The sequence below is a fragment of the Pterocles gutturalis genome, unplaced genomic scaffold (genome assembly GCF_000699245.1).
Source record: "Pterocles gutturalis isolate BGI_N339 unplaced genomic scaffold, ASM69924v1 Scaffold50804, whole genome shotgun sequence".
Classification (NCBI taxonomy): domain Eukaryota; kingdom Metazoa; phylum Chordata; class Aves; order Pterocliformes; family Pteroclidae; genus Pterocles; species Pterocles gutturalis.
The window spans coordinates 1-25903 of record NW_010130018.1 but is presented as its reverse complement, the minus strand read 5'-3'; the positions used below and the strand labels follow the sequence as shown (position 1 = coordinate 25903).

Genomic DNA, 25903 nt, shown 5'->3' with positions numbered 1-25903 from the left:
CAGCGGCCAAAGGAGCAAGGTTTGCAGTGAGAGCTGCGCGTTTCCTACCAAACCCCATGGTCAGTCAGATACTTCAGAGCATGTCCAGACTTTGCTCTTGTAGTCTAATTCACTGGCGTTGTCTGTATTCAGAAGCAGTCCAGGCTATTGCTTAAGACAGTGTGATGCTGAACTATTTTGTACAGCTGGCAAAATTTGTCCTTACTCGAAAGAGTTAAAAGAGCTTTTTCCATTCATGTGAGTGGGCTCTGAATGCTAACTACAGAACTGGGCAGCTTGAGAGAGATACTCCAGTTACACACGCTTACAATACTGATGAAGAGCAGGTAGAAAAGTTGTTCTCATTTCTGAAAGGGTTTTTTGGTGTCATTCATCAAATAAGGATTAGAAGCAAATAATAAAAGAAACAATTGTAACTTAAGAGAAATTGCAGCATCCCATTCAGACCTTTCATCTGGGTGAACTATTCTGTAGGAAGCAGACAACTGTCAAGAGACTAGGGAGAAAAAAAGTCCGTTGTGCTTTCCAGCACTGTGGTAGTTCTTACCGTGTGTTTGGAAGAGCATCCAAGTGATTCTAACCAATCTTAGCTAGTAACAGCCCATCGGGGGCATTTAAACAGCTGAACAGTGTCAAACGATGAGACATTCCAACTTTTGCTTCCTTCTGAGATCCCAGTAGTCCTGGGAGCTACAGCTGTGCTGCGACTGAGGGACTCAGTTCAGTTTTACACTGAATTTTTTAAAAAGGACGGGTTTGTTATTTTAATAATGACGCTCTGCTTGATAATTTCCTTTCCATGACAAATTCCATGTACTGTCACAACACAGAACATTTTTTTCCACAGAATTTTGCAGATTAGCAATAGGATAGAAATTTTGTACTTCCAGTCAGCTTTACTGCCTTCACCAGAAGCAGAGCTCTGTTCCCAAGGAGGAAGGTTCTCTCTGCAGGATCAGGAAGGTTCTTGAATTCTCCTGTGGAGGAAGTGAGAGTGACTGCAAACGATGGCATCCCTTGCCTGCCAAAATGCAGTTCCTTCAACTCTACCTTTCCCAAGGGCAGTTTGTAGCTTAGGAGTAATAATTAATAAGATGGGACCAACACACCTAAAACCATGTACAAAACCATTGGAGACTTAGGAGGAGAGATTTCTTCGTAAACTAGGAAGCAGTGTGATGCCTGACTGACGAGTCTTGAAATATGAGAAAATGTGAAATAGAATAAAAGTTTATGACTGAGGGTGTAGGAAATCTAGTTTTAGTTTCAGCTTTTTCTTAGATTTCATGTTACATAATTTCCCATCTTCCATTTGTAAACTGGGTATAATTGTTCCATTTTTGGGATGGGGAAGACGACATTTCTTATCGCCACCAAGAGGAGAAAAGAGTTAATAAGCTGTGTTTGACCTGGTATTCTGGCCAGTTTTCAGGGATTGCAGGAAACTCCTGCGGCTTCTTTTCCTCACAGGGGATCTCTGATGACAAATCCATTTAGCCAGATTATTTTAATGGGAAATGCTGAGCACTAAATGCTTTTGTGCACTAAATGCTCTCATGTGCAAGAGATCCTCATGTACTGTAAAGTTAGCAAAGAAAAACTTCTTTCTGGAAAAAAGTAAACTGATTAAGACACATATTAAAAATTAATTTGTCATTACTGGCGATTGATTTCATCCTTTAATTCAGGACACGCAGTCCCTCTGGAGTTCCCAAATCCTCTTTATTATCTAATTGCAAACATTTGCACAGGCTGCTTCCAGATTGATCACTGTACATGTGTTCCGCATTAGGTGGAAGAAGCACGACCGGCTGTGTAATGGAATTGTATATTAAGAAATGCTTTAGGGGATATCTTACTAACAGAGAGACTTCTCTTAAGCCAGAAGGGGATTGCACAGTGGGTGATAGTTCAGAATCACGAATTGCTGAAATGGAAAGCAAAGTTAAACATGTTTCATGCATTGACAAGGATGGAGATCTGATGAAAGAGACAAACACACTTCATTCATTGAGATACTTCTATCGTGGGATCAGTGTTATAACTTAAGCCTTGGAAGTAAAGTCTTTGAAGCTCCTGCAGATCCAGAACTGCATCGCATAGAGAACACTTGTTCTAGTTACACTTTCTCTAGGAGCAATATTTGAAAAGAGAGAAAATGCTCCGTTTTCCTAAGAAATAGCACTAGCTGAGCATCATGTTTCTTTTTATTTGTCCATGTTTCCTTAAATACTTCAGTTGGTTGTTTCCCCCAGTGTTCACTAGATTTGTAGGACTTCCCTAGAGGATATAGGTATAGATAGGATATAGATAAAGCAAGCTTAAGAAGCAAATCTGAATTTATAACTAGACATTTCACTTTAGAAACGCTAATGGCTGTTAGATAAGTTATGAAGAACTATTAACGGAGGGTTAATTGGAATGTTTTACTTTTGTCTCCAATGTAATTTCTTGTGAAAACCATAACTGATCCATTTTCTTTCAGGTTTTTTATAGTTCTCTACATTTGTTTTTGTGTTTGTGCAGTTGCAATATGATTCAATTGCTAAATTGTGTATCAGCATTACACTGTGTCTTGTGCTCCAAACTAAGGCTGTTTAGTTTTTATGTCAAAATAACTGTATATTATGGAACTTAATTCCCTAAAACTGTAGGTTATGCAATTAAATAGTCCTTACCAATTCCCAGAGATTGTAAAAGATTCATGCAAAGTCTATGAAACATAAGCTAGAATTGAATGGATTCTGGGGAAGACTGTGAATGCCCTTAAGTCAAATCCAGCCCTGCTTGGAAGCCAATCTTCAATGATTTCAGCTCAAAGTTACTTACAGTTTATGGGGTAATAGATAATCTGAAGCAGATTCAGAAATCCCTGGGCAAAATGTTTACACTGATTAGTTCCACAGTAGTCTGGGGCTCACAAGGTACAGTTGCTGGCTATTGCTACTAGTGGTGGAAGCCTCTATTCATGCAAAAGTATTGAGCTGTTATCTGATTTTTTTTTTTTTTTTGGTGTATGTTGCAATTGTGGATAGATGCTTTTAAGAAATTCTGTATGTTTAAAGTGAAGTTAAAAAAAAGCCATGGCTGCCTAGAAGTGTTTTTTGAGTAAATGAGGTATGTCCTTGCTCCTGTGTGGGGGTTTGATTATATTTGGATACGGAGGCATTCGTATCTCAGAAGCCTGACAGGTGGTATATGACTGAACACCTTTACCTAGCAAAGTAGGGGCAGTCGAAAGTTTTCTATCAGTTTCTGTGACTCATAACAAGTCCAGATGATGGAGATCAAGCATTTGGACAAGTTGGAGGTAGTCACCAGTCCAATCCAGAACCCCTGCCATCTGTTTAGAGCGCAGAGCTGCTGTCTTGATAAGAGCAATAAATTTATTCACTCTTCTGACTGATAAAGGTGCGATGCTTTTATTTTGTGTTGTGACCAGCTGTTCTGCCCCACCAAACAGAGTGCAGCATGACAGCAATTTCACTGCTGTTTGTAACTGCCTGCGTTCCCCTTCTGTACTCGCACGGTACTTCAAAGTAAGGATGTCAAGCCTGTCAGCTTTACGCTTCTCTCCAGTCCCTGAGAGGTGATCAAGAAGCTTGCAACAATCTCCCCATTGTATCTGGAGATTATTTCAGGGGCTTGTCTGCTTGGAAAGCCAACTTCCTTACCATTTGCCTTCTTTCCCAGTGCTAATAGGGGGGCCGTTACCCCGAGGACATGAGTTTGAACTACACGATGTTCGTTTTCACTGGGGGAGAGAAAACCAGCGTGGGTCTGAGCACACCGTCAATTTTAAGGCCTTTCCCATGGAGGTAAGAACGACACTGCATTGTGTACCACTCACTGAGTGCAAAAGTTTTTATTTCACAGCCTGAATTCCTAGTAGGTAAAAAGAGAGTTTCTTTTAGCTCAGCATTTTGTTGCTTTATATATCAACCAGAAAGCTATCTCGCTCAGGTGCGCTTTACTGCAGGTAGATTCGAATATGCATGTGGAATAGAATGCCTCCAGCACTCATCACGTTGTATGATTAATTAGCCATAAAGTTAGCTTGCAGAATTATTAACTTCTGTCTTAATAATATTAGTGTTCTAACAAGATCTGCCATTTCAACACTTCCTATGTCACCTTGAGTCATAGCTATAGATGGGGAGAACTAGCCCCTGGAAATATTTCCATGGTGAATAATAACAAGTTAGGTAAATCTGGAGTAAGTGCAGAGCAATTAGTTCATGAAATAGCTTTACATACTTGAAAATTTAAAATTATGTGATATTCTTGGATATGTTCTGTAATATCTCAAAAAATTACAAAATTTTGAAACTCCAGCAAAGTGATAATGCAGTCTGAAAAAATTCAGCTGTTCATGGGGTGTCAGTTTGGGCTCCTAGGCCACCCAGAATGCTAGGACCTATTTCCCCTGCCCTCCAGCAGCTGTTCATCACGTTACTTCTCTTCCCTCTGTCCCATCGCTTGCACTTGTGAAGAAGTGGCTTGGAGTGACCCTGAGACCCTGGGCTGCCAGGCTGGTTTTAGCAAGTGCCACCCCTGGTGGCAGGTGACTTCAGCTTTGCATCTTTGATTTGATTTGTTATGTGCTATCAGTTTTAAAGAAACTCAAGATTTTTTCAGAGTTATTTTTGCCTTATTTATCTATTATAATCCCTCATGAGCCTGAAACTCTGTTTTCTTTTTCTCGGTGTTGTTCAGTGCTAGGAAGTTTGTTATTGTAGTGTACATTAACGAGTGTGAGAATACTGGAATAGAACCAACCGCTGTATGGAAGAGGATATAAAATGTATTACAGCAACTACTGCAGAGCTAAGCGTAAAAAGCTTGTGGACTTACACCATCGGTCTCATTCTTAGCATTGTTCAGGTACTTTCAAGAGTTGTAGGTCAGATCTTGGTCTCTGCTCTTTGCCATTTTGCACTGGTCCATTAGAGAACCCCATGTATAAAGTGACTCCCAGGGGCTTTGCAGATTGATTTGGGGCAGATCCTCCTTGCAGGTTGATTTCAGGCTGATCCTCACAACTCAGGAGAATTGTTTGAATAGGGAAGAGTCATCAACCGAAGGGAAAACAGAGGAATCACCTCTGCATCCTGGTTACCTGGCATAATATATACAATATGATTTATATGGGCAGTAAGACCTTCAAGATACTCCGGTGTTCTTCAGAGGCAGGAGGCTTCTTTACCGTGAAACAGCTCTGCTTAGTGCTTTTCCTCAAGGCTGATCCAGCATGTGGTGATCAAGAAGTACTGACATGAACTATGTCAAGAACTGTATTTGGGAGTCTATCAGGATCTCCTGTCTCCTTGTTCTTTAAGGATCACTTTGCAGTATGTGCAAATAGTCTCTTGATAATCTGTAGAAACCCCAGAATTCTCTACCACAAATCAGTCCAGAGGAAAATGTACTGGACACAGAGATGCAAAACAACTTAATCAGTCATGACAAGATTTCATTCTTCGCCTACTTTAAAAGCAGCACAGCAGCTGCACAAACAGAATTCTGGCACAGTTGAAGAACATCACCTGGAGGTGAGCAAGATGGTCTTATCCTGTCTCTTGCATCTGAGCAGCTTTCAGCTAGACTTTGATACCCAAGAAATAATTACTGATGCAAAAATACTGTAGCAGAAAAAAATTGACTCAAAATATACTTTAAATACAGTGAGAATGTTTAATTTTGCAAACAGATCTGTATGCAGATTAGTTCTTCTGGCAGAAAATGAAAGCACAGGTTGTTGTATCCAAGGCCAGTTGCATCCAGGTGTATTGGCTGAGCCAGTTCATCATCTTCAGCCCCATGGTGCAAGGAAGTGCAGTGCAGTGCAATTTGACGGGTGAGCTGCAATTCCTTCTGCTGTATGCACAAAGAGCTGCTATAGTAAATCCATCACAAATTGTCCAAATCAAATATTACACCAGAGCAACAATGAAACAAGTGCTGGTGACCACTGTAAGTGTTTATGAAGTAGTACACCTGAGGATCCAGAGTGGAAGATTTGATGTTTCCATTTATGTTTCAATTCCAGGGATTGCTCCACCTAATTATTTTATTTATTTATTTATTTATTTGTGGAGAACAATCATTTTCATCAAGGGACTAGGAAGTCTATTTTCTTGACTTTTAACATTAGCATTGGTTTATACAGTTGCTGGAAATCACCACATTCTGAATGCATACTGGGCTTGATTTTCACCGGCTTTATTAGCTACCGAGCACAAACAGTGATGGGTGCCTGTTTTGGCTGTATACAAACAGTCTGTTGTAGTTTATGCTTTTGTCCTGTACTAAATGCAAAATAAGCTGGCAGTTATTTGTGCACAAATGCATGCCTAGAAATATGTTGAGCACCAAGTGCATAGGTTGGGGTCTTCTGCTGGTGCAACAAATCTAGTAGGACATTTTCCTAGGAAACCAGAAAAGATTTACAAAGCAAATGGTAAGGATTTTAAATTCTCCTCTCTTTGTGGGAGGAAGACAAGTCAAGAGGATAAGCAGTAGTATGAAAACATAAGTGCTTGGTTTAAGTGGGTTCATTAACAACACAACAGACTAGACCCAGATTATATCCTCCACTACACTATTATACAGCCCAAGAAGAGATCAACTCTGACTTTGAAGAGATCTATCTGAGGTGACTATCTAAGATGATTTATTGGCTGGAGCAGCAGGACTGAAGACAGTAAAGGCTTTATTTTATTACATTGGACCAAATAGTTGTGGAACAGCTTCAGATTATCAGTGTAATGATCTTTGTAAAGAATGACTTTAGAAAAGAGTGTTACTTTCCAAAGCTTGGAAGAGCACTCTTCAGTTACTTCCTTAGTCTCTTCACCTTTGATACCATAACTGCTTTTATAGAAATTAGGCAATTTCCTGTTGGGTAATATCCTGTGTCTCAGTGCAGAAAACTGTGATTTCTTACTAGACAGCTGGTGCCTTCGCACATGGTTGGGATATCTAGGTTCGTGGTAAAAGAGGTTAGACTGCTGAGCTTACGTAACCTTTGGAACAGCTTATTGAAATAATTCACACTGTTCAGAAAACATTTTTCATGTGGCTTGGTGGCTGAATTTATTGTTATTTTTATTATTATGTGAAGTTCAGCAAAGATGTGCTTTCCGCCTTCCTTGAGTGGAAAAACCAGCCTGTTGACAGAAATACACCTGTGTTCCCATTTTCACTGAAACGTCTGTGTTTGCAACCAGCCTGGAAAGCAGGACAAAGCAACCCGTAGCTGTCAAAGGTAAATCCTGCAGCACATCTTTTCAAAGGAAGGAAAAACAGAGAGCTGTATGTGTCAATACAACACTCCTCTCTCCGGTCCATGGAAACAGGAGCATGAAAGCCATTCTTGACTTTTGGCCAGGAATTGGAAGGAGACGTTTGTGGAACCTTCTCCAGAAATCTTTCTCACCAAGTATTTCTGCTGCATGTAAAGAGTGTTACTTTGCCTTTTGGCCACCACTTGTGCTCAAAATTTAGTAATGGTCTTAACACCGAGAGGCTCACTCGTGCCAGCAAGTGGGACAAGGTCCCAAAGATCAGATGGTGCTTTACATTTTCACATCCACACTTCCACCCACATGGGAGTTACCTGAGCCTGATTTAGGTGTAAGAAAGAGAGGAACTATTTGACATCATTATGCCTCTCCTTTGTACCCAGAATATGGATTGGAGAAGGAAGAACAAAGGAAGAACTAATGAAGCTCTGCCTCTCTCCCTTACCTTTGATGTATGAAAGGGAGATAGAGGGGGGCAGGGTTAGCAGATTACTGCTATTTATTTTTGTTATTAACAAGGTTAAAATAAGCACAGCTAAAAATGGAGGCCCATTGTACCTGAGCTCTGTATAAACACAGCATACTGTAGTGCCAGGCTGAATCAACTGACAGCCAAAGAAGACAGGAAAGACAGCAGGAGAGAATGACCCATATGATGGAATCAGTGCTGTTTCATGGAGAAAAAAAAAGAAGTTTTCACTGCTTCTGAAGTGAAGTCAAATAAGGAAAGTTATGACTTAAAGGTGTTTCTTCCTCTTAGTTACTCAAGTGGTGGTGTGACCAAAGACACAGTCTGACCATAAAGGGACATTTTTTTCCAGGCCGCTGCTCTAAAATAAAACTGTATCTGAGGAAATAAAAAGGTTCCTTTCACCCCTTGTAATATGACCTGGAGGATAATTCTCTGTAATCCATCCACTTTAAGATGTTGGATTATATTAGCTGTGAACCATGTGAAAGCTCTCAGTAGAAGAGGATTGTCAGAAAATAATTTAAAAAAAGTTCCAAGGTGTGCAGGAAGATTAAAAGCTGTATTATTTTCTGTCCCAAAGTTTTTGAGTAGAAGAGAAGAAAATCCAGTTGCCTGAAGGACCAGAATCAGTTCTGTTCAGGAAAAAAGACATTTCCTTCTGTAGTGTAATGAAGAGCAGACTAATTCATTTGGAATACTCTTTCAGAGTTAGTGAAATACCTGCTGCAATGAAGCTAAATATAATGCAAAAACATATCCTACCCGTGATCTGATTTAAACCATTACGTTTTCCTTTGTTCACGTGAAGTGGTGCCTGCCCAAGGATCTCGTCAGAATGCCAGCTTTAGGGCTTCAGGTTAGGCTGTTAACATTATCTGCTCAAGCCTTCACAGCCTTCAGTGTGGGGATTGCTCTGTGCCCAGCTCTGAAGTCAGGTACTGGCATGCTGTACGTCCCCTTTCTGTCATTCCTCGAGGGGAGGTATCATGCTCTCTCTGCCAACTTTGAATATTCTTTGCCAATGTTATTTAATCTTGATTTAATGGGACTATGATCCCAGCCATAAACCCTAAAAGAACATGTTTTAAACCAAGGAGTAAATCCTGTTGCCTTAGCTGATTGCGTTGATTACCTGCTTGTGAAAAAAAAAAAGAAAATTAATTCCACTTGCTTTGGCAGCAGAAGAGCTATGAATGGAGAATGTCTCACTTAGGCAGTCATGAATTTAACAGGAGGCAAAAAGAACAGATTCCAGAAGGGTTTGTGTAGCTTCATGCTGAGGTCTGGAACTGTGCTCAGAAATTGTCCAAGTTTTCTGGTGGAAAATTAACTTGTTACTCAAGGGCTTGTCTGGTTTTCTAAATTCTAGAATCATTGCAGATGAATACTGTGAGCCGTGATTAAAACAGTGTGTCTTATAAGGAAATTATGATATTCACGTAATAGCTATCCCCTTGACAGATGATGAATAACAGACGAATAGTAGTTTAAGGTAGATATGCCCATTGGATATTATCTAATTTTTGAGGACAGAATTGTGAAAAAACACAGGGAAATCAGACCAATACCTAAGCAGATGTTTTCAGCTTTGTTTTCCAAATCTGTACTGATTTATACACAAAGAGAATCTTTTACAGGTTATGTAAACGCTGTTTAAGAACATAACAATAGCACTTAGCTTTACACAGCACTCTTTTGGCAGAATTGGTCCGAGCACCAATTCTAGGGCTGTCAGTGAATTGTGTTAGTGGGATCCTAGCCCCATATGTGCAGGGGTTTAAGTTTTTCTGCATTTTCTGTGTGCCATATACTCTGAGGTCCCCTTATTGATGTGACTTCTGTTTGGGTTTTTTGTGGTGGCACAAAGCTGGGAGGTCTCTGTCCCCTCCCAGTGTACTGGGAAACAAAACCACCAACAAGATAAAAAACAAAATTACCATCACTGAAAAAGGACACATGAGCAGCTTATGACTCTTGAGATCGCTAGCTGCTAAGGTCCAGTATTATGTTTTTATTGTGGTGTAGGGTTAATTTGACCTGCACAGGCACACGCAGTCTCTGCAGTAGACTTTGTTTCTAGGTAATTTGTCAATATGAGTTTGGGTTGGGGCTGGGTTTGCTCAGTCCCACGTAGTTTGAATTTTTCAGGGAATGTACCCATGTGCTTTGTATTGTGGATTTCTGAAAAAGGCAGGTGCAAAAACAGGCTGATGTGTTAGTACAAACCTGCTTCTAGCTTGGCTAGTGCCTGAGAAATGCTCGGTTAAGGGCTGTGGAAGAACTGTATGCATCTTCAGAGGCAGCAGATGTGATTTCCCTTCTGGGGAAAACCTGCAATTTATTTATTGGATTGTGGAAGACATAAGCTGCCAGGCACCAAGTCAAAGAAGAGTGGCTTTAACAGTCTGTACTGAAGCTTCTTTATCCTTTTGTCTCTCTTTTAAGAGTTATCTTATTTACAGCCAGTCACATGTGGAGAAGCTTCGTGGCTCATATGTGGGTAAAACACTTTTGAGGTGGCAGTTGCAATCGTCTGCGGTTCATAACTTCTCCCAGGATGGAGAATTTTGGTATTTTAAGAAATAAATTGTTCAAACTAAAAATGGCTGAGCAGAAAAACTCTTCTAAGGAGAAATGTTGCAAGCAGAGAGAAGACAATGAGGATTGACACAGGAGGGGAGCTGTCCTCTGGGCTTCCTGTTCCATCATGCCCCAGCCTGTTGGTTGAGTTCTGCTGGGATCGGAGGACAGCCTTTGCACTTTGCCTGTAATGAACATTTTGCAGCAGATTTTATTGTACTCACGCTGGGCTAAGATGCAACTTTCAGTTGTAGCAACAGATCTGGTGGCGCTGCAACCTGGAGGAGGCAGGCAAGTAATCTTGAAGGCAAAGCAGCTCTTAGCAATCCCCCTCTGTGGTGTAAACAGTATGGCCTCTCATAAAGTTTTTAAAAGATGTGAATCTTTTCTATGCCTTGAGCAGAACTGCAGCTTTGCCTTCTCCTTACTCTGCTTTCTCCCAGGAGTGTTGTGGTGATGGTGCTTGTACTCATGGATGCAGAGGCTGCAGTTGGGACATCCTGTATCACACACCTCGTTCCCAGCTCTAACGAGATAGATACTTAACGTTTCCACTCTGCTGTGTAGAAGAGCTTGTGTAGTCCCTTGGAAGATGGGACCTCCAAAGAGGATTTAAGCCGAATTTTGAGCCCAAGAAGACGGCTGCTCAAGTCTCTTCCTTGCCATTTTCCTTGCCTGTGTGTCCTTGATGTGACTTTCTTTGGCTGTATGTCATTTTCTTATTTCTGCCATGGGCGCTGCTGGCACTCTGCTTGCGTCTTGCCTCCGTTTCCTGGTGCCTTGGTTTTCCTCTTTGGATTTCCTTGGCACTTGGCCCTGACCACTAGGCCTGACTGGTTTTCTGTGTCAGACCCGTCACTTGTGGAAGAAGCTAGGAAGGGAGATTCCTTATTTCCTCCGTTTCCACGCTGCGTGCTTGTGTCAGGATGAGTTTCTAGGCTGGCCCCCGTGCAGGAGCGAATACCCGAAGGGGGAGATAAGAGCTCTCTGATGCTAACCGCAGAATTTTGTGTTCTTTGTGCCAATGGTGCACACATGGTTCTCAAGAGGTGAAGGATAAAACTTACAGATCATCTAAGAGCTGAAAACCTTTGAGGGCTTCCACAGGTATCTGCTGTCACGCCTGAGTGCTTCCCAAGCACACACAGTGTGTAATCCTCAGGACATCAGTGTCAGGAGAACAAGCTCTGCTATCGCCAGTGAACTGGCAGAGAACAAGTTCAAAGGGATTAAATTGTTTGGCAATGGTCACACATGATGCCCTTTTCAGAACTGACAGAGAACTGACTCATGATTCCTAGATGCTTGAATTCCAGTGAGTCTTTAGTGCCGGAATACCTACCTGAGGCTGTGAATCCCAGTTCAGCATCTTAACCACAGGGCTAGCTGACGCCCTAGTCCCTAGATCACATTTTTGCCCACAAGATGGTTTTATTGGTCATTCCCGTCTTCTCACTGTGCCAGCATTAAGCTACCTATGGAACTGGACTGGGGAACAGTTAAACTTTCACAAAATTTGGAGAGCTTACGGAACTGTGGGAGAGGAGAAGAGCATAATACCATCAGGCAATCCGCAAACTTGCAATGCAAGAGAAAACTGTTGGAGATGCATAGTGAAGTTTATTGTTTCAATGGAAGTTTAGCCAACATTACGGAAAAAAACCTGAATGAATTTCCTAGAGGAGTGTAGTATGGAAGAGCAACAGCTTACTGGAGAGCAGTCCAGATTATGGCTTAAGAAGATAATAAGCAGCTGCAGATTCTCATCTCTTCAGAGAGACCCTTGGCTTTGAAAAAGAGAGAACTGTGGGATTCAAATCAGTTATTTATAAAACTTAGTAAATTTGCAGGGAAGGAGGTTTTTTTTGTTTTTTTTTTATTTTTTTTTTATTCTGCCTTCATTAGAGAATTTATTGTTGCAAATTAAATCAGTGATTTAAATCCTTCTAGATACGAACAGTCTGGTTTTAAATCCAAGACGACAGATCACAGCCAACACTTTTTGGAGTTGGACACACTTATGTTAAATGCTTTGTCATGTAAATAACACTCCCAGAATTAAATACTTAACCCATAGCACTTTGTGTTTTCTGTCTTCTCGATGGCATTACTAGTCTGTAATATCACCAACTATTCATCAAGGGCCAGTCCTTTTCCCGAGCTTTGCTCTTTCTAACTGTGGAGCTATAAAAGCACATGCAGACATGTGTATGCGTATACACCCGCTCTGGCAAGAGTCGAGAGGAAAAGCAGGATGAAGGGTCCTGCACACGAAAATTCTTTTTTTTTTCCTTCCTGACTTTCATAGCTCAAGGGAAGGAAGCAGAAAGGCTTGAATGTATATTTGTTCTTGTTAGCACAGGTAAGGGCAGACCCGGAGCACCTCAGCCTACGTGTTTGCTTGGGCCAGACGTGGGATCAGGGAACAATAAGCTGCTCTGTGGTGCTCCTTGCTTCACTCACTGAGCACCAACTTGGCACACTGAAGAGTCTGACCTGTGAATGATGGCAATAACTGTGTAGCTTTTCATTTTCTTACTGATTGGGTTGATAGTGAAAGTCAGCAATCTAGAAGCAAGAGCGTCCTGCCTATTTCATTCCTTTTCTTAGCCTGTATGGAAATAATGTTCATTTTTTATGAACTCCTGTTTTCTTTTCATCTCATGTGTGTGCCAGTAGAAATAAGCAGTGCTTGTGCTTTCAAATGGGAAGAAAAAATAAATACAGAGAAATTACATATTACAGCATCCTTGGTTTCCCCTATAGCCTTCGATGTTTTGCCAATGGTTTTCCTAAGAAACAGGCAAGCTAATGTCACGTCTCAACAGCCTCTGGGAGTAAATGAGACACTTTGACCTGTTCGAGGCTGGGACAAAAGACCTCTAGGTGAGGTTTTCAAAGCTGTTGGCGGATTGGCATCCTTGACAAAAACTAAGACAGGCAAAGACATTGGAATTGTGGTTGCATTGACCATGAAGATAGTTGATGCCTGTGAGCGCTGAGAGGGCTGCTGTGATGTTTGGCTGTGTGTCAGCCTCCTTGTGTCCCTGTCCTGTTTCCTAACCTTGTATACAGTGGAGGTGAAGCCTCTCTCTGAGGAGTTAGTCCATCTCTGGGTAGAAGAGGGACACAAGACCCATATTTCCCTTTTTTATTAAATTTAAATTATTTTTCTTTTCTTTTTTAGCCTTTTAGCTTCTTTTGCCTGAACAGAAAGAAGAACAATCCGTTGGATATCTTACAGTTCCCATTACTTTTCTTTTTAGATTCCTGTTCATAGCTGTAGTCTTTGGGTCTCGCCATTTCCATATGTACTTCCTGCTGTTAATTTCATTTCTTCAATGAACCAACCGTTCTTTGTCTTACATGAAATGATGCTACTGCATGTGATTAGACTGAGCAAAGGGAACCCGGATCCCTGGTTAATATTAGATGTTGCAGTGTTTTTATTATTCTTTTTTCAGTATGGTTTACCAATGTAGATACCTCTTTAGCGCAAGAGATTTGCCACAGCAGCTGCGCGAGCGTTTCCAGAGATGCTGCAAATAATTCAGTAGCCCCACTGTTCCTCCCCTTTTCAGTGCTACACCTGAAGGTATGCCACAGAATTGCCTAGAATACTTTGGCTGATGCTTGGCTGGCTTTTTGGAAAGAGAATAGGTTTTGGAAGGTGTCTTTGCAAGCCTTCCTTTAACGATCCAACTACAATAATTTTATTTACAGCCACATTCCAGTTCATCCCTCTTTCAAAGACATTCCCGGAGAGGACAGCACCAGTCAGCGAGGATGCTGGGCTGCCCTGACGTAGCATTTGTTCTGCATGCTTTAGCTGAGAATTTAGCTTTTGGCCTGAGACATACAGTATTTCACACTGTCACTGTGAAGTTGTTTGAACAGTATCTCCAGGATACTTTGTACTCTGCTCCAACTTGATTTGTTTGTACCTAATTTCTCTGATTTTAGATTACAGGCTGCTTTGTTCAGGGAATGTCATCTTGTTCTGTACGTACTTGGAGCCTGGAGGTTAACCCACGGGCTAGACCTGCTAGATCCTTAACACTTCCAATAAATTGTAACAAGCAGAAGCTGTGCTTTCCCCTCTCCCACATTATATTAATCAGGAGGTCTCTAACAGTTAGTGATGTTGTCATCTGTGTTTCTGGGTGCTGCTCTCAGCTTGTCTCTCCCAGTGCTGCAGTTTGCATTGCTTTCAAAGGTAGGCACAGAGTTCCCTTTATGTAATTTTTTTTATGACAGTGATCTATGTATGCAATTTTAAAGAAGATTTAATTTCTGCTGAAATTCTGTGGCATTTTGGTGCTTATGCACAACAGAAACCTTGAAATATTCAAGTCTACAACTATGAACCAAGTACACTGACTAATAACTCCCTTGGCTGCTTCCTCAGCCTCTTCTCCTTCTTGTTTTTGCCCAGACTTCATGATCTAGTAGTTTGCTTTTCTTTGTATTTGCATTTTCAAAGGAAGCATATTTACCTTGACTGAACTGTAATGTTTAACCATGCAGCCTTTGTTACTTTATGGTATTTTTTTTTTTTTTTGGTGGCTTGGAGTACTTACACGTGCTCCTGCTTCTCCTAAGATATTTTCAAACAACCTCTGTATCAATTCCATTAACTTTAATTTCCTAAACCTCTCCTTCAGGCTGTTAATAACTAACTTTCTTTTTTTTAAAATCACTTTTCTTGAAGCTGTGTGCCTTGGCCATATCCTTGGTTCAGCCCACTTGTGAGGATTTGGAACTTAATTACTGTTTATTATAGTCACTGCCAACAGCTTAGTCAATTGCTTCCTGAAACAATTCAGTGCCAAGTCAAGTATCAAGGCATAAATTCTTGTGCACATGTATAATAGCAACACACAATTTTTCCACATTTTCTCCTCATGAGATGTTGTTTATGCAATATTTGCATTATTGAAATTACACAGCGTTATTGTACGACTAGGCTGTGTTGCCTTTCAATATTACTAGCTGAAATCCTCAGCTTGATTTCATCCCTCTCAAACCAGGAAAAACACTTTCTGCTGGCCCTAGTTAGGTAGCCAGGGTTTCCCATTTGTTCCCTTCTCAGCTCTTGTGACATGTTGTGAATGAAACTGGAATACTCTGATTCCTGACACACCTGGGTGACTCCAGGAGAACAGTTGTTAGCTCTACAGTTGTTAGCAAAGCAGCTCTGAAGCTGCTGTACTTTACCTTAAGGGCATAGATTCATCCCTGAGATGATGTTTATGTGGAATCAAACCAGTTTCAATTCCACTCTTTTTGTCAGAACTGACAAAAATATGACAGAAGGCAATATGCTCAAAATATCCAGACTAACACGTGTTAGATGCACTCTGGTTAAGATGTGGTGATGCAATATTCACCTTTGGAGGTACAGCCTGTATGAATTGAAATAGGAATTGGGGAGATATGAGGGCAAGAACGTATCTCATGTCCTTACGTGGCTTCTTGGGCTGTGATGTTATGAGACTGAGCAAACTTTTCTGGGGCTTGTAGTAGCTAGTTGTAGAGCTGACAAGAAATAGCTGTATAACCGAGTTCTGACAAAGGAACAAAGCTTTCCAGAAGGTTAATTTATGCACAGTGCAGCATGCATTGAAGAAAGAAGCTTTGGTAATAATTAGCTCCTTAGTAAGGAGTAAGAGTCTGGAAAAAGTGCATTGAGCAATTGCAACAGCAGCATGGATTCAAGCAAGCCTTGACTGGGATTCTGGTTACAAACTAGGATTTCAGTAGTTTAGTAACAAGTGTTCACAAAGAAAGCAGTTATAGTATATGGACTCTTTTAATGGTAGCAGGTAATGCCAGCTTGTGCAGGTTTTATATTAAAGTCATATAAGAGTGCAGAAACATTGGAAATGTTGGAACAGAGTCCTTCTTCTCCTCTTACCATTAATCAGACATGTCATAACAAAGGATGAGCTGCGGTTTATTTCAGAGGGTATTTTCCCATCAGGATGGAGCCTGTCTTATGTTTGGGCTGGAGCTTGGGGGACAGATGCACACCAGCACCTCTCAGGAAGGGATCAGCTAGCGGCAACTTGCCGACATCGCAAGAGTTGTGTGAGCTCAGGTGAAACGTGGTCACTGACACGGGTGACTGAGACAGTCTGAGAAAGAGGCGTTGTTCAGGGGTCAATCGAGATGGGTCGGTCTGGTGGTCGTGGGCAATGCGTGGCTGGGCTCCTGGGGAGTGTGAAGGGGCAAGAGGCGAGGGGCACGGGCTGCAGTGAGGGGGATTCTGGTAAGGTACAAGGAGAAAAAATGACTCACTGTGGGGGAGGTCAAACACAGAGCAGGTTACCTGGGGAGGCTGTGATATCTCCATCACTGGAGAGATGGAAAACTTCATTGGCAAGGCCCTGAGCAGCCTGATCTGACTTTGAATTAGTCCCTGGCTCTGGAGCTGCTGTGAACGGAGGAAGGAGGCGGTTGCACCTCAGAGGCCACTTCCAACCTCAATTATCCTGTCGTATGTTTTTATGTGTGAGCTGGGAATAAAGTAAGGTCAGTCACAGACCTTGAAAGATTTTTTCTTGTTCTCAGTGAGCTTAGGACTCTGCAGATTTCCACAGTGCAGCTGGTGCCCCAGGCAGGGGAAAATGTGTGTGGTTCTGTTTTTTATTGAGAGATGGGCTTCCAGAACTGATAAAACCAACTCTGATTCCTGCCAGAATCTGTCATCTCAGGGACTCTGATTCTGTGTAAAAATCTACCATCCCAGGCCTTTCATATTGACCTAGGGGATGTGTCTGTGGTAGAGAGAGGAATGGATTTAAGTGTAGGGTTTTCATTTGTTTATTGATTTTGAAGCCAGAATCTCGGGTCCCTACTCAGTTCTAAGAAAGTCCTGGTTTGAGACAGGCCCTTTGTTAATGCCAGGGTCAGCTTTTCCGAAGCGAGGACTTCAGGACTGGGATCAGCAGTTTTTGTATTGAGCAGGGACTGGGTGAAAATTGAGATTTTCAGAATTTGTTCCATACAGAATAATCCTTCTGTGGGGTTTGCTCTGCTACCTGGAATAATTTCTTAATCTTTCCTGTGAAGGAGAGTCTTTCCAGCTGTTCACAGGACAAAGCAACTTTATCAGCACTTTATTATCATTTGCTTTCATGCATTTTCAGTTTATCGGATTTTAGGGAAGTCACTGCTATAATTCTTTGATTTACAGCTGGAATGTCAAAAGGCTCCACATTAACTTTTTTTTTTTTAATCCAAGAGAAAAATGTATTTTTTTTGAACGCTAAGGAGTTTCTCACAGGTTTCTGAGTATTTTTAAAAAATATACTGTGTGGCACGCCGAGCCAGCCACCGATAATAACTGACAGCATAGCTGACTCATTTTGTTGTATAGAACCATTTTACCTACTGAGTATTAAAACATTAGCTAACGAGCAGAGCCTTTCCTGCCATGTGCAGCTTGTTTGTACTCAGAAGGAAAGCCACAGGGTGGTAAGCTGCCAATACACTGCAGCTGATTATTTCAAAAACCCACACGGTTGTGTTTTCATCGGAGACTGGCACCCCTGGTGAGTGTGCACTTGCTGTATTGTTGTCTCAAATCTGTGTAAAACTGAAGGTTACCAAAATACAGAGCTTTGATCTGGTCAGCCTCTCTGGCTGTTGCTACTTGTAAGGTGCAGATGCGTGGGTATGAAGTTGTCAAGGTACAGGGGCATTACATAATATTGCCAGTTTCAAGATTTGTAAAAGCCCTGGGGTCTTTGTGCACATCTGATTCCCATCAATATTAACAGGATTTACAGTCTGTGCTGTTTGTGGACTGTACTCTAGATTTGACTTCCATTTATTTAAGTGCATATTGACATCCATTTACTTATTTAAATGTGCACACGTGGGCTTGTCAGAGTTAAAGATGTGAGTCCTGTTGTTAGGAAATATTACGGTATTAATGATCATTTTCCATTAGGTTGCTTGCCTAATTTCAGTTTGTAACTCCCTAATGACAGAACCTTTTCTCTGAATAGCCTTTCTGAACATCCCCTTGACTCAGAGCACGGGAACAATATAAATACGCTGGTGAATCGGGCCAGCGCTCCACCCAGTGCTCTGTCCCTAGCAGTGCCACCAGGAGATGCTGCACAGGGAGAGCTCGTGAGCCTGACCACTTTTGTTGTGCTCCCCAGTCATACACAGGCGTGGGACTAGGAGTAGGACACTCCCTTCAGACACTCTCCTTAGTCTCTGTTTTTGCACTCCTTGTCCATAGTTTGTCTCACGCTTTTATGAACCTGGTGACACTATTTGGCACCACAGTGTTTATAACAGCAAGTTCACAACCTGCTGTGTAAAAGACAGATTACTGACCCACTGTAATTAGCGCTACCTCTCAGGAAGTAGTGCAGTAGTGTCTTAAACATGGACCAGAAGTCTGTTCTGCCTTGGGTTTTAGAAATGCAGGACAAAATTACGATTCTTGTTCCAATGAGCCTACTATGTATTTAAAGTGTCCTGCAGCAGCACTTCAAAGTTACAGAAAGCTTTGGACCAGAAGTGCTGAGCACCTGTTTCAGCACCTCTAGTGATGTTGGTTACTAACCCTGAACCTAGTCGGAAGGTGTCTGCATTAACCTTAAGCACACCCATTTTTCACCTTTGTGTTGTGTTTTGGGTTTTTTTTAGTAGACTGTTCTAACCTGTGTTGAGCTAGTGGAAAGGAGGGAGGCCTGGGGGGGATGCAGAGACCTAAAGACAATTTTAAAAACAATTTTCTCACTTTGCCCCTGTCCCTGGAGCTGCGGGAAGAGGTGCTGGCCAGCAGGCGTGTTCTCGCAAAGCAGTTCCAGCCGCAGTGCCTTTCCCACCGTGGTCCCCTCTTGTTCAGCAGCTAAGTGCATTTTGCAGAGTATCTTCCTGTCAGGCTGCTGCACAGACTAATTCTAGACCTCTTAATCTTTTATAGTATTACACAGAGGTTGTGCTGTCATTTTTCTAGCAAACATACAGCCTTATTGTAGTCTTTGCCCTGCTGAGCCCACTGCCCAAGACAGGGCAACAACCTGTTTCTGGATAAACTGAGGTTGTTGCTGGTACAGTCTGAAGCTCTTGCTCATTTTCCTCATGCTCATCATTTTCCTTTCAAATCCTCAGGAAAACCCCACTGTTGTCAGAATGCAGACGAGTGTCAGATTAGCCTTCACCTCCGAAGGAGCGTAACCGGCTGCTGAGTGCCGTGGCAGCTTTAGCCAAGACCCGCCTGTTGACACAGTCAGAGTCACGGTCTCTTTCCGTCTGGCAGTCGCCCTCGGTGCTATTGTTCCAGCCACCAAAGGACAAGCTTGCTTTGACATTTCCAGCCAACCAAGTCATGGTGCCCTGCAGCTGCTCTTGCTCACCAAGGACATTGTCACCCCAGCTGCAGTCACACCAACCTTTTTCTTTACCCTTTCCTTCTTAACGTCAGGATTTTGGTGAGGATTGTGGGGCTCTGTGAGCCCCTCTGGAGGATAGCTGTTGCAAATGCCAGGCTTGTCTTGGAAAACGCAGTGCTCAACTTTATCTTCGTAGGTGATGGTAGTTGTGTGTCTGCTAATGTGAGTGCTGGAGGCTGAAACCTCATTATTGGATCCTGTGGTTTTGTTCCCTTGAAAGCCAAAGGCAAACCAAATGTATAACAAAGCTTTTTATAGATGATAAAATACATGATAGCAAGTAAATCCATGGGCAATACTGAGATAGCTTAGTTCTAAACAAGGAATATTTGTATGTCTAGAAGTTTTGCAGCCACAGGCAGGTACATTTGTATTAGTGTTCTCATGTGCAAATGAGTGACTATATTTTTTAAGAAAAAGGTTTCATGTTTTTAGCACAGCAGATGTGTTTGATCCACATGAATAAAGTTATTTGTATGGTAATTTGGAATTTAATTTGATTTATAGTGTGTTCATTTAAAATTTTATATTGTCTTTTGAAATGACAATCATCAAGAGGAGTGCCCAGAATTCTTACTGGAGATTAAATAAGGGGATTGCTTAAGGAACTGGTCTGAAATGCTGAGATGCCTGAGTGAACTCCTGCTGCCTAAGGGGCAGGAAACATTTCACAGAGGCCGTTACTGGGCAGAAATGAAACACAAAATAGGAAGACTCACTGTCTGTTTTAAAACCTAATTTTGCTGAAGGGGAAAACAATGATAACAGGGTGACGTTTTAACTCCGTAGGCACACGACTGAGCAACACATTGGTCACAATTTTACAACAGGAATGAAATGTAGGAGTTGGTGTGTTTTTTAGCTGTTTTATCCGTGTGGAATGTGCAAAAGTTGTTGGCAGATAAACTTCAAAGCAGCTGTGCTTAGGATGCTGAAGCTCTGCAATGTTATCAGACCCAGCCACAGAGATCACATTTTAGCATTAGTGCTGGAAAAACTCGCGTTTGAAATGCATATTACCTCTCAGTGATAGTACTGTCCTTCCTCCCTCCCTCCCTTCTTCCTGCCTCTCTGCCCCTCCTTCCACCCTCCCTTTCTCCTGCCCTTCCTTCCGTCCCTTTCTCTCTCTCTCTCTTTTCAGCAGTCACTCTCTTCCAACACTTTTCTCATCCCTCTTCCTCCCATCTCACTTCCCGCCCTCCTCCTTCCCCTCCATCCCCTCTCTTCATTCCTCACTCTCCAACTGCTTGCTACTCTGACTTCCAGCCCTTTTCTCAAACACCTCTTCCCAAACCAGGCTGTGACACCCGGACAGAACAGACCTCCCGTTTGCCATCCGGCGCCTGCTGCCTGACGTGCACTCGTGCATTAACCCCTGCAGACCCTGTTACCTCGCAGGAGGTGGCAGCTGAGGGCTCGTGTTTTACTCTTCAGCATCTCTTTCGCTGCTGTCCCTAAAGCTGTCCTCCAGCCCTTTTCCTCTGTGTTTAACCTTTCCTGAAATCCCTGCTCCTCCTCTTCCTACTGACATTGGAGTGGCTCAACCTGGGAGGTGATGCGCAAGACAAGTGACTTTAAGGTAGCGCAGTCAGGCAGTGCAGTGTGTGTTTGGGCAGCCGGTGTCCACAGTCACGCTCCTGCCTTGGAAGAGAGCTGTCTGGCTGAGAGGACACACTGGGGGTTCCGTTAGCTGACGTTATTTCAGCATTCAAAGCAAGGGAGTTGGTAAACCATCATCAGCATCAGTAGTGTAGTTATCCATACCTGTGCTGTAGATATTTGGTAACTGGCTACATGTCACTTTCTCTGCAGCTGACCTTTCTTTTCTTGGGATTCTGTCGTTGATAATAGGAATCCATGTATATAGACACGCACAGCCATAGGCACGCGCAGATGTACAGTCACACATGCTGAGGCTTTGTTCATTGACATGAACTGCTGGTGGGTTTTTATTACAAAACACCTTTCTCTACTGGTCTGTTTGCACTGCTTTGTTCTAGCTCCATCTGATGCACTGGAACTCCACGCTGTACAGCAGCATTGATGAGGCAGTAGGGAAGAAGCACGGCATAGCTATTATTGCTTTGTTTGTGCAGGTGAGTTTCCTGTGTCGCACTTGTCATTTGTCTGAGGAAAATTAGTTCCTTTCTATTTTCCTTCCTTTTTAATGATTTCATAAAATAAACCAATGTATTACTGATGGTATTCTGTTCAAAAGATGCTTCTCAGACATGTCTTCTGTGTGTGTGCTAAATAAGTAATTCTTGTTGAAACAGGCTATTGAAAGTGCGTTAGCTAAAGAAGGGATAACACATACTTGTCCATCTCTGTGTCTCTGTCTTTAAGCAGACATTCCTTCGAGGGCAGAATAGAGGCTGTCAGGAGGTACAGGTGCTTTACTCCTTCAGTAACGTGTTTTTCTCCATTCCTGGCCGGGGTGGAGGAAATATACAGAGGAGAGGAGGAAGGAGGGGGGAAAAAACCCTACTAACCCATTGGCACAGGCAAAAACTGTCAGTAGGATTGTGCTTTTCTGAACACGGGGACAAGCATGTTGCTTCACACAGGAGAAACCTGAGGTGGGGTCATATTGATTATTCAGAGACCCCAGACTGGGAGTGTAACGAGTCCTGCCACAGACCCTCTGAGAAGCCCACGATGAGGAGGCTTAAAGCTTGCTGGGGGAAGGTGTAGTGCAGGCTAGGAAGTTAACCCCAGAATCTCACTGCTGTTGAAGGTTTTTCCAGGGTTGCACCCTATAGAGAAGAGTTTCAGTCGTAGTCCTCAGACACCGATTCTCATCCTCCTCATGAGAAATGGCAAACTTTCATTTAAATGGGTTTGGAGGAAGAGGTTTAGAGTAGTGCTGAGATCAAATGGATTTGCTTTCACAGTGATATTATTAATTTGTCATATCTCATAACGAGTTTGAGTGTCTTTGAGCTTTACCTCTGAATTTAAAGGTTTTGTATCCTAGAGGGCTGTGTGATAATTGCTTATGTAAGTCACCTTCTAATTCCAGCAGAGGTAACCTTGGAGTTAGAAAGTTATATGTAAGTTCTTAAACAAATCTGAAACTTCAGTGATACATTTTCCATTTCTGGTCTCTCACCTTCATTGGAGTTCTTAAGCATTCCAAAGTGCTTTTTTCATTAGCCAAGAAAGGCATTGTATAATTACAATTGACCATGGAAAAATAGCATTTATGCTGTTTATTCAAGGAACAGGGAGAAGAAATTTGGTGACCATTTTTTCCTATTGAAAGCATAGATGTGTAGTAGTTTTGCACCACAGTCCTCAAACACATCATTTTAAGGTCAGTGAAAATATTTTCACTGATTTAAGTAACAGCCCTTAGTGATTATGAATTTAGAAACAGCGTCTTTGAAGTGATTTCAGTATCTTTTATGCACTTCAGAGATTTTAAATTGAAATCCCATTCTGAAACAAAAGAAAATCCTCTTACATTCCTAGAAATAACATTGTTGACATTCAGTTGTTTCCTTCCAGTGACTACTGTGCCATTCTATTCCAAGAGAAATAAAAAGCATACACATTTTTCAGGGTCTAGCTCTCCCATTCTCACTCATGCCCGCTTCATTCCTCACCTCATATGTGCACACATTGGCAAAGAAATCAAGTGGAAGGCTGTTCCGGGTCTTCCTCTTTTGCCAGTGTTGCTCCGAAGGTGAAAGCTGGGGTCCTAGGGTTGGTGATTTAGATCAGAAGCAGCTGAAATCATCATACGGGGCGAGCAACATTCATAGAAAATAAGAATATCTTGTTTCAAGGATGGGTTTCTCCTAAAGCCCCATCTCCTGTGCCTTTGCTCGGTAAAGGCAGCGCTGCAGGGTGCCGGCACCCTGCCTTTGGCCCCCAGCATCCCCAAGGTGGCGGGAGGGAGGGGATCTGCCATCCTCTGCTCTGCTGGCAGGAAAAAAAAAATCTCCCGCAAACTTCAGAGATACTTTAGTGGCAATTTTGCAACGCTGTGGGAACAAATGCAGACAGTGTCTGTGCTGTTTGTTCCCTGTGTTCCTTTCTGTGTACTTTTCTGACAAAAGCTGGTAAGGACAACACGTATCCTTGGCGTTTCTGTGCCATGGTGCTGCGTGATACATGTGGTGTATGCTGCAAACCAGGGTTAATCAAAACTTACCAGACTTACCTCTCTTTGTCTTGTTCTGGGAGTTTCTGTCTCTGCTTTAAAGTTATTTACACCTCGTTTACTTTTGACTGGTGACTTTATAGTGATTTAATTGTTGGAAGTCACCATGTGTCAGTGGATTTGGGTAGGACAAGATTTTGCAGCTCAGCTGAAAACAGCTGCAGAGCCTGCTGCCCTGGCTGACCGCTGTCCTGCCCCACGGTTTCAGAAACAGCAACATACTGAAACTCATTTTTTCCTTGCTGTGTTTCAGATAGGAAAAGAGCACATAGGCCTGAAGGCTGTGACTGAAATTCTCCAGGACATCCAGTACAAGGTAAGGCATTGTCTGGGGAAATGCTTCCTTCACTCACCAGAGAGGGAGATGGAGCGAAGGGTCTGTCCAGAACACTGAAGCCGAGAGAAGAGTTTCAGATGCATCTGTGCGAAAACCATAGTTTGGTGGCCTGCATCCGAACCTCAGCGTTTTGCAGTACTTTCACGTGACACACAGACTTTGTAGTTTCTTTCTTTTCTGATGGCCAGAAGATTTGATCTTCTGTACCAGTAATGGCTGGCAGGTGCTGCCTTGTCAGTGATTATCCGGGAGTCAGTGCGAATGCAAGCGCTGCAATATGCAAACACCAGCAGCATCTCCAAACTCATCTGGTTTTAATTTGTAGAGGAAAAGAATAGATGAACTGAGTACCTGCATTAGCTTGCAGTGGGAAGTCAGCCAAATCCCAATGCCGTCTTGTCAGGGGGATTATCTGCAGGGATCCCGAAGGACAGATAATGAGCCTAGCGGGACTGAGGAGGGATGAGTGCTCTCCAGAATGCTGATGCTATCCTGAATGATCTCGAGCAAGTTACTTCTATCTCTCTGCTTCATGATCTCTCTCTGTAACACAGAAATAATAATACTTACCTTTGATTTTAAGGGATTTGGAGATATGTTGATGAGATATTCTGTGTTGGTCTGGAGAGGTTAGCCATTCACTTCAGCGGATGCTGAAGTCTAGAAGAACGAGCAGCTGTTATTAGAAGGGAATGGAAAATATTCTTTTAGTCAAATAATGTATGGTGAACTTCAGTCATGATTTAATATTACAGACTCATTGTTTATTGAGGTGCCAGGGCAAACAGTGTGTGGAACTCTATAGTTTCATTACTGAAGGGACAGCCAAGTGAAGGAGGGTCATGAAATGACTTCCAGAGGGTCAGCAACAGATATGCTCTTGGCATACGTAAAATTGTCTTGCATTAAATATGTGGAGCCAGCTTTATTTTAGTAAGTGTTACCCATGTGAGTCAAGGAAAAACTCACTTTGCCCTTGTTGTTTAAACTTGTTTTGTATGGACCCCCTGAATTTCAGGTAGAGAATTTCGAGGCTGGGACCTGGAAGGAGCCCAGGTGCTAAAGGCAGAAAGTTAACAAATTGTTAAGATAACCTTAGAAGTAAAATTTAAAGTAGAATAAAAAAGTGTTTGTGTAGCTGCATGGACAAGTGCAATAATGATTAAATGGGGGCTATTAATGAGATTGCTTTGCACAGGAATTCAAGGCTTAATGTTATAAGAACACAGAGTATGTTTTTCCTCTCCATTCATCATCATTTTAATAAGAAACTAGAGATGAGATTGATTTGTATTCATTTTTTCAGGGAAAGTCCAAAACAATACCCTGTTTTAATCCCAACTCTTTATTGCCAGGTAGGTGCCTTTGCTTACTTTTGTGTGGGTGGGTTTACTAGGTAATTGCAGAGGCTGAGGCAACCTTATTCTAAAACATATGCTCTCGGGCTTGCAGATAGACTGTCCTCTAAAGTGATAATGCATTTTGCTCCTAGTGGTGCTACCAGGGATAGGGATGAAGTCCCTTTGCAATTTCCGATAAATCTGTACCTTCACCATGTGCCTGGGATACAATGCTGGAGCCCCTGCACTGCTGGCAACGCTGTGGCTGGCTTTCTTGATGGTT

At 42.3% G+C, this 25903-nt stretch overlaps 1 protein-coding gene across 1 annotated transcript; it reads left to right on the top strand.

The window, feature by feature from the left end:
• Positions 1 to 3693: 3693 nt before the first annotated feature.
• Positions 3694 to 25635, top strand: CA8 (carbonic anhydrase VIII; the record flags this gene model as incomplete). Its single annotated transcript, XM_010080072.1, has 4 exons — positions 3694 to 3818; positions 21776 to 21871; positions 24197 to 24259; positions 25587 to 25635. Coding segments are annotated over 4 exons (333 nt in total), but the record flags the coding sequence as incomplete, so codon positions are not given.
• Positions 25636 to 25903: the final 268 nt, after the last annotated feature.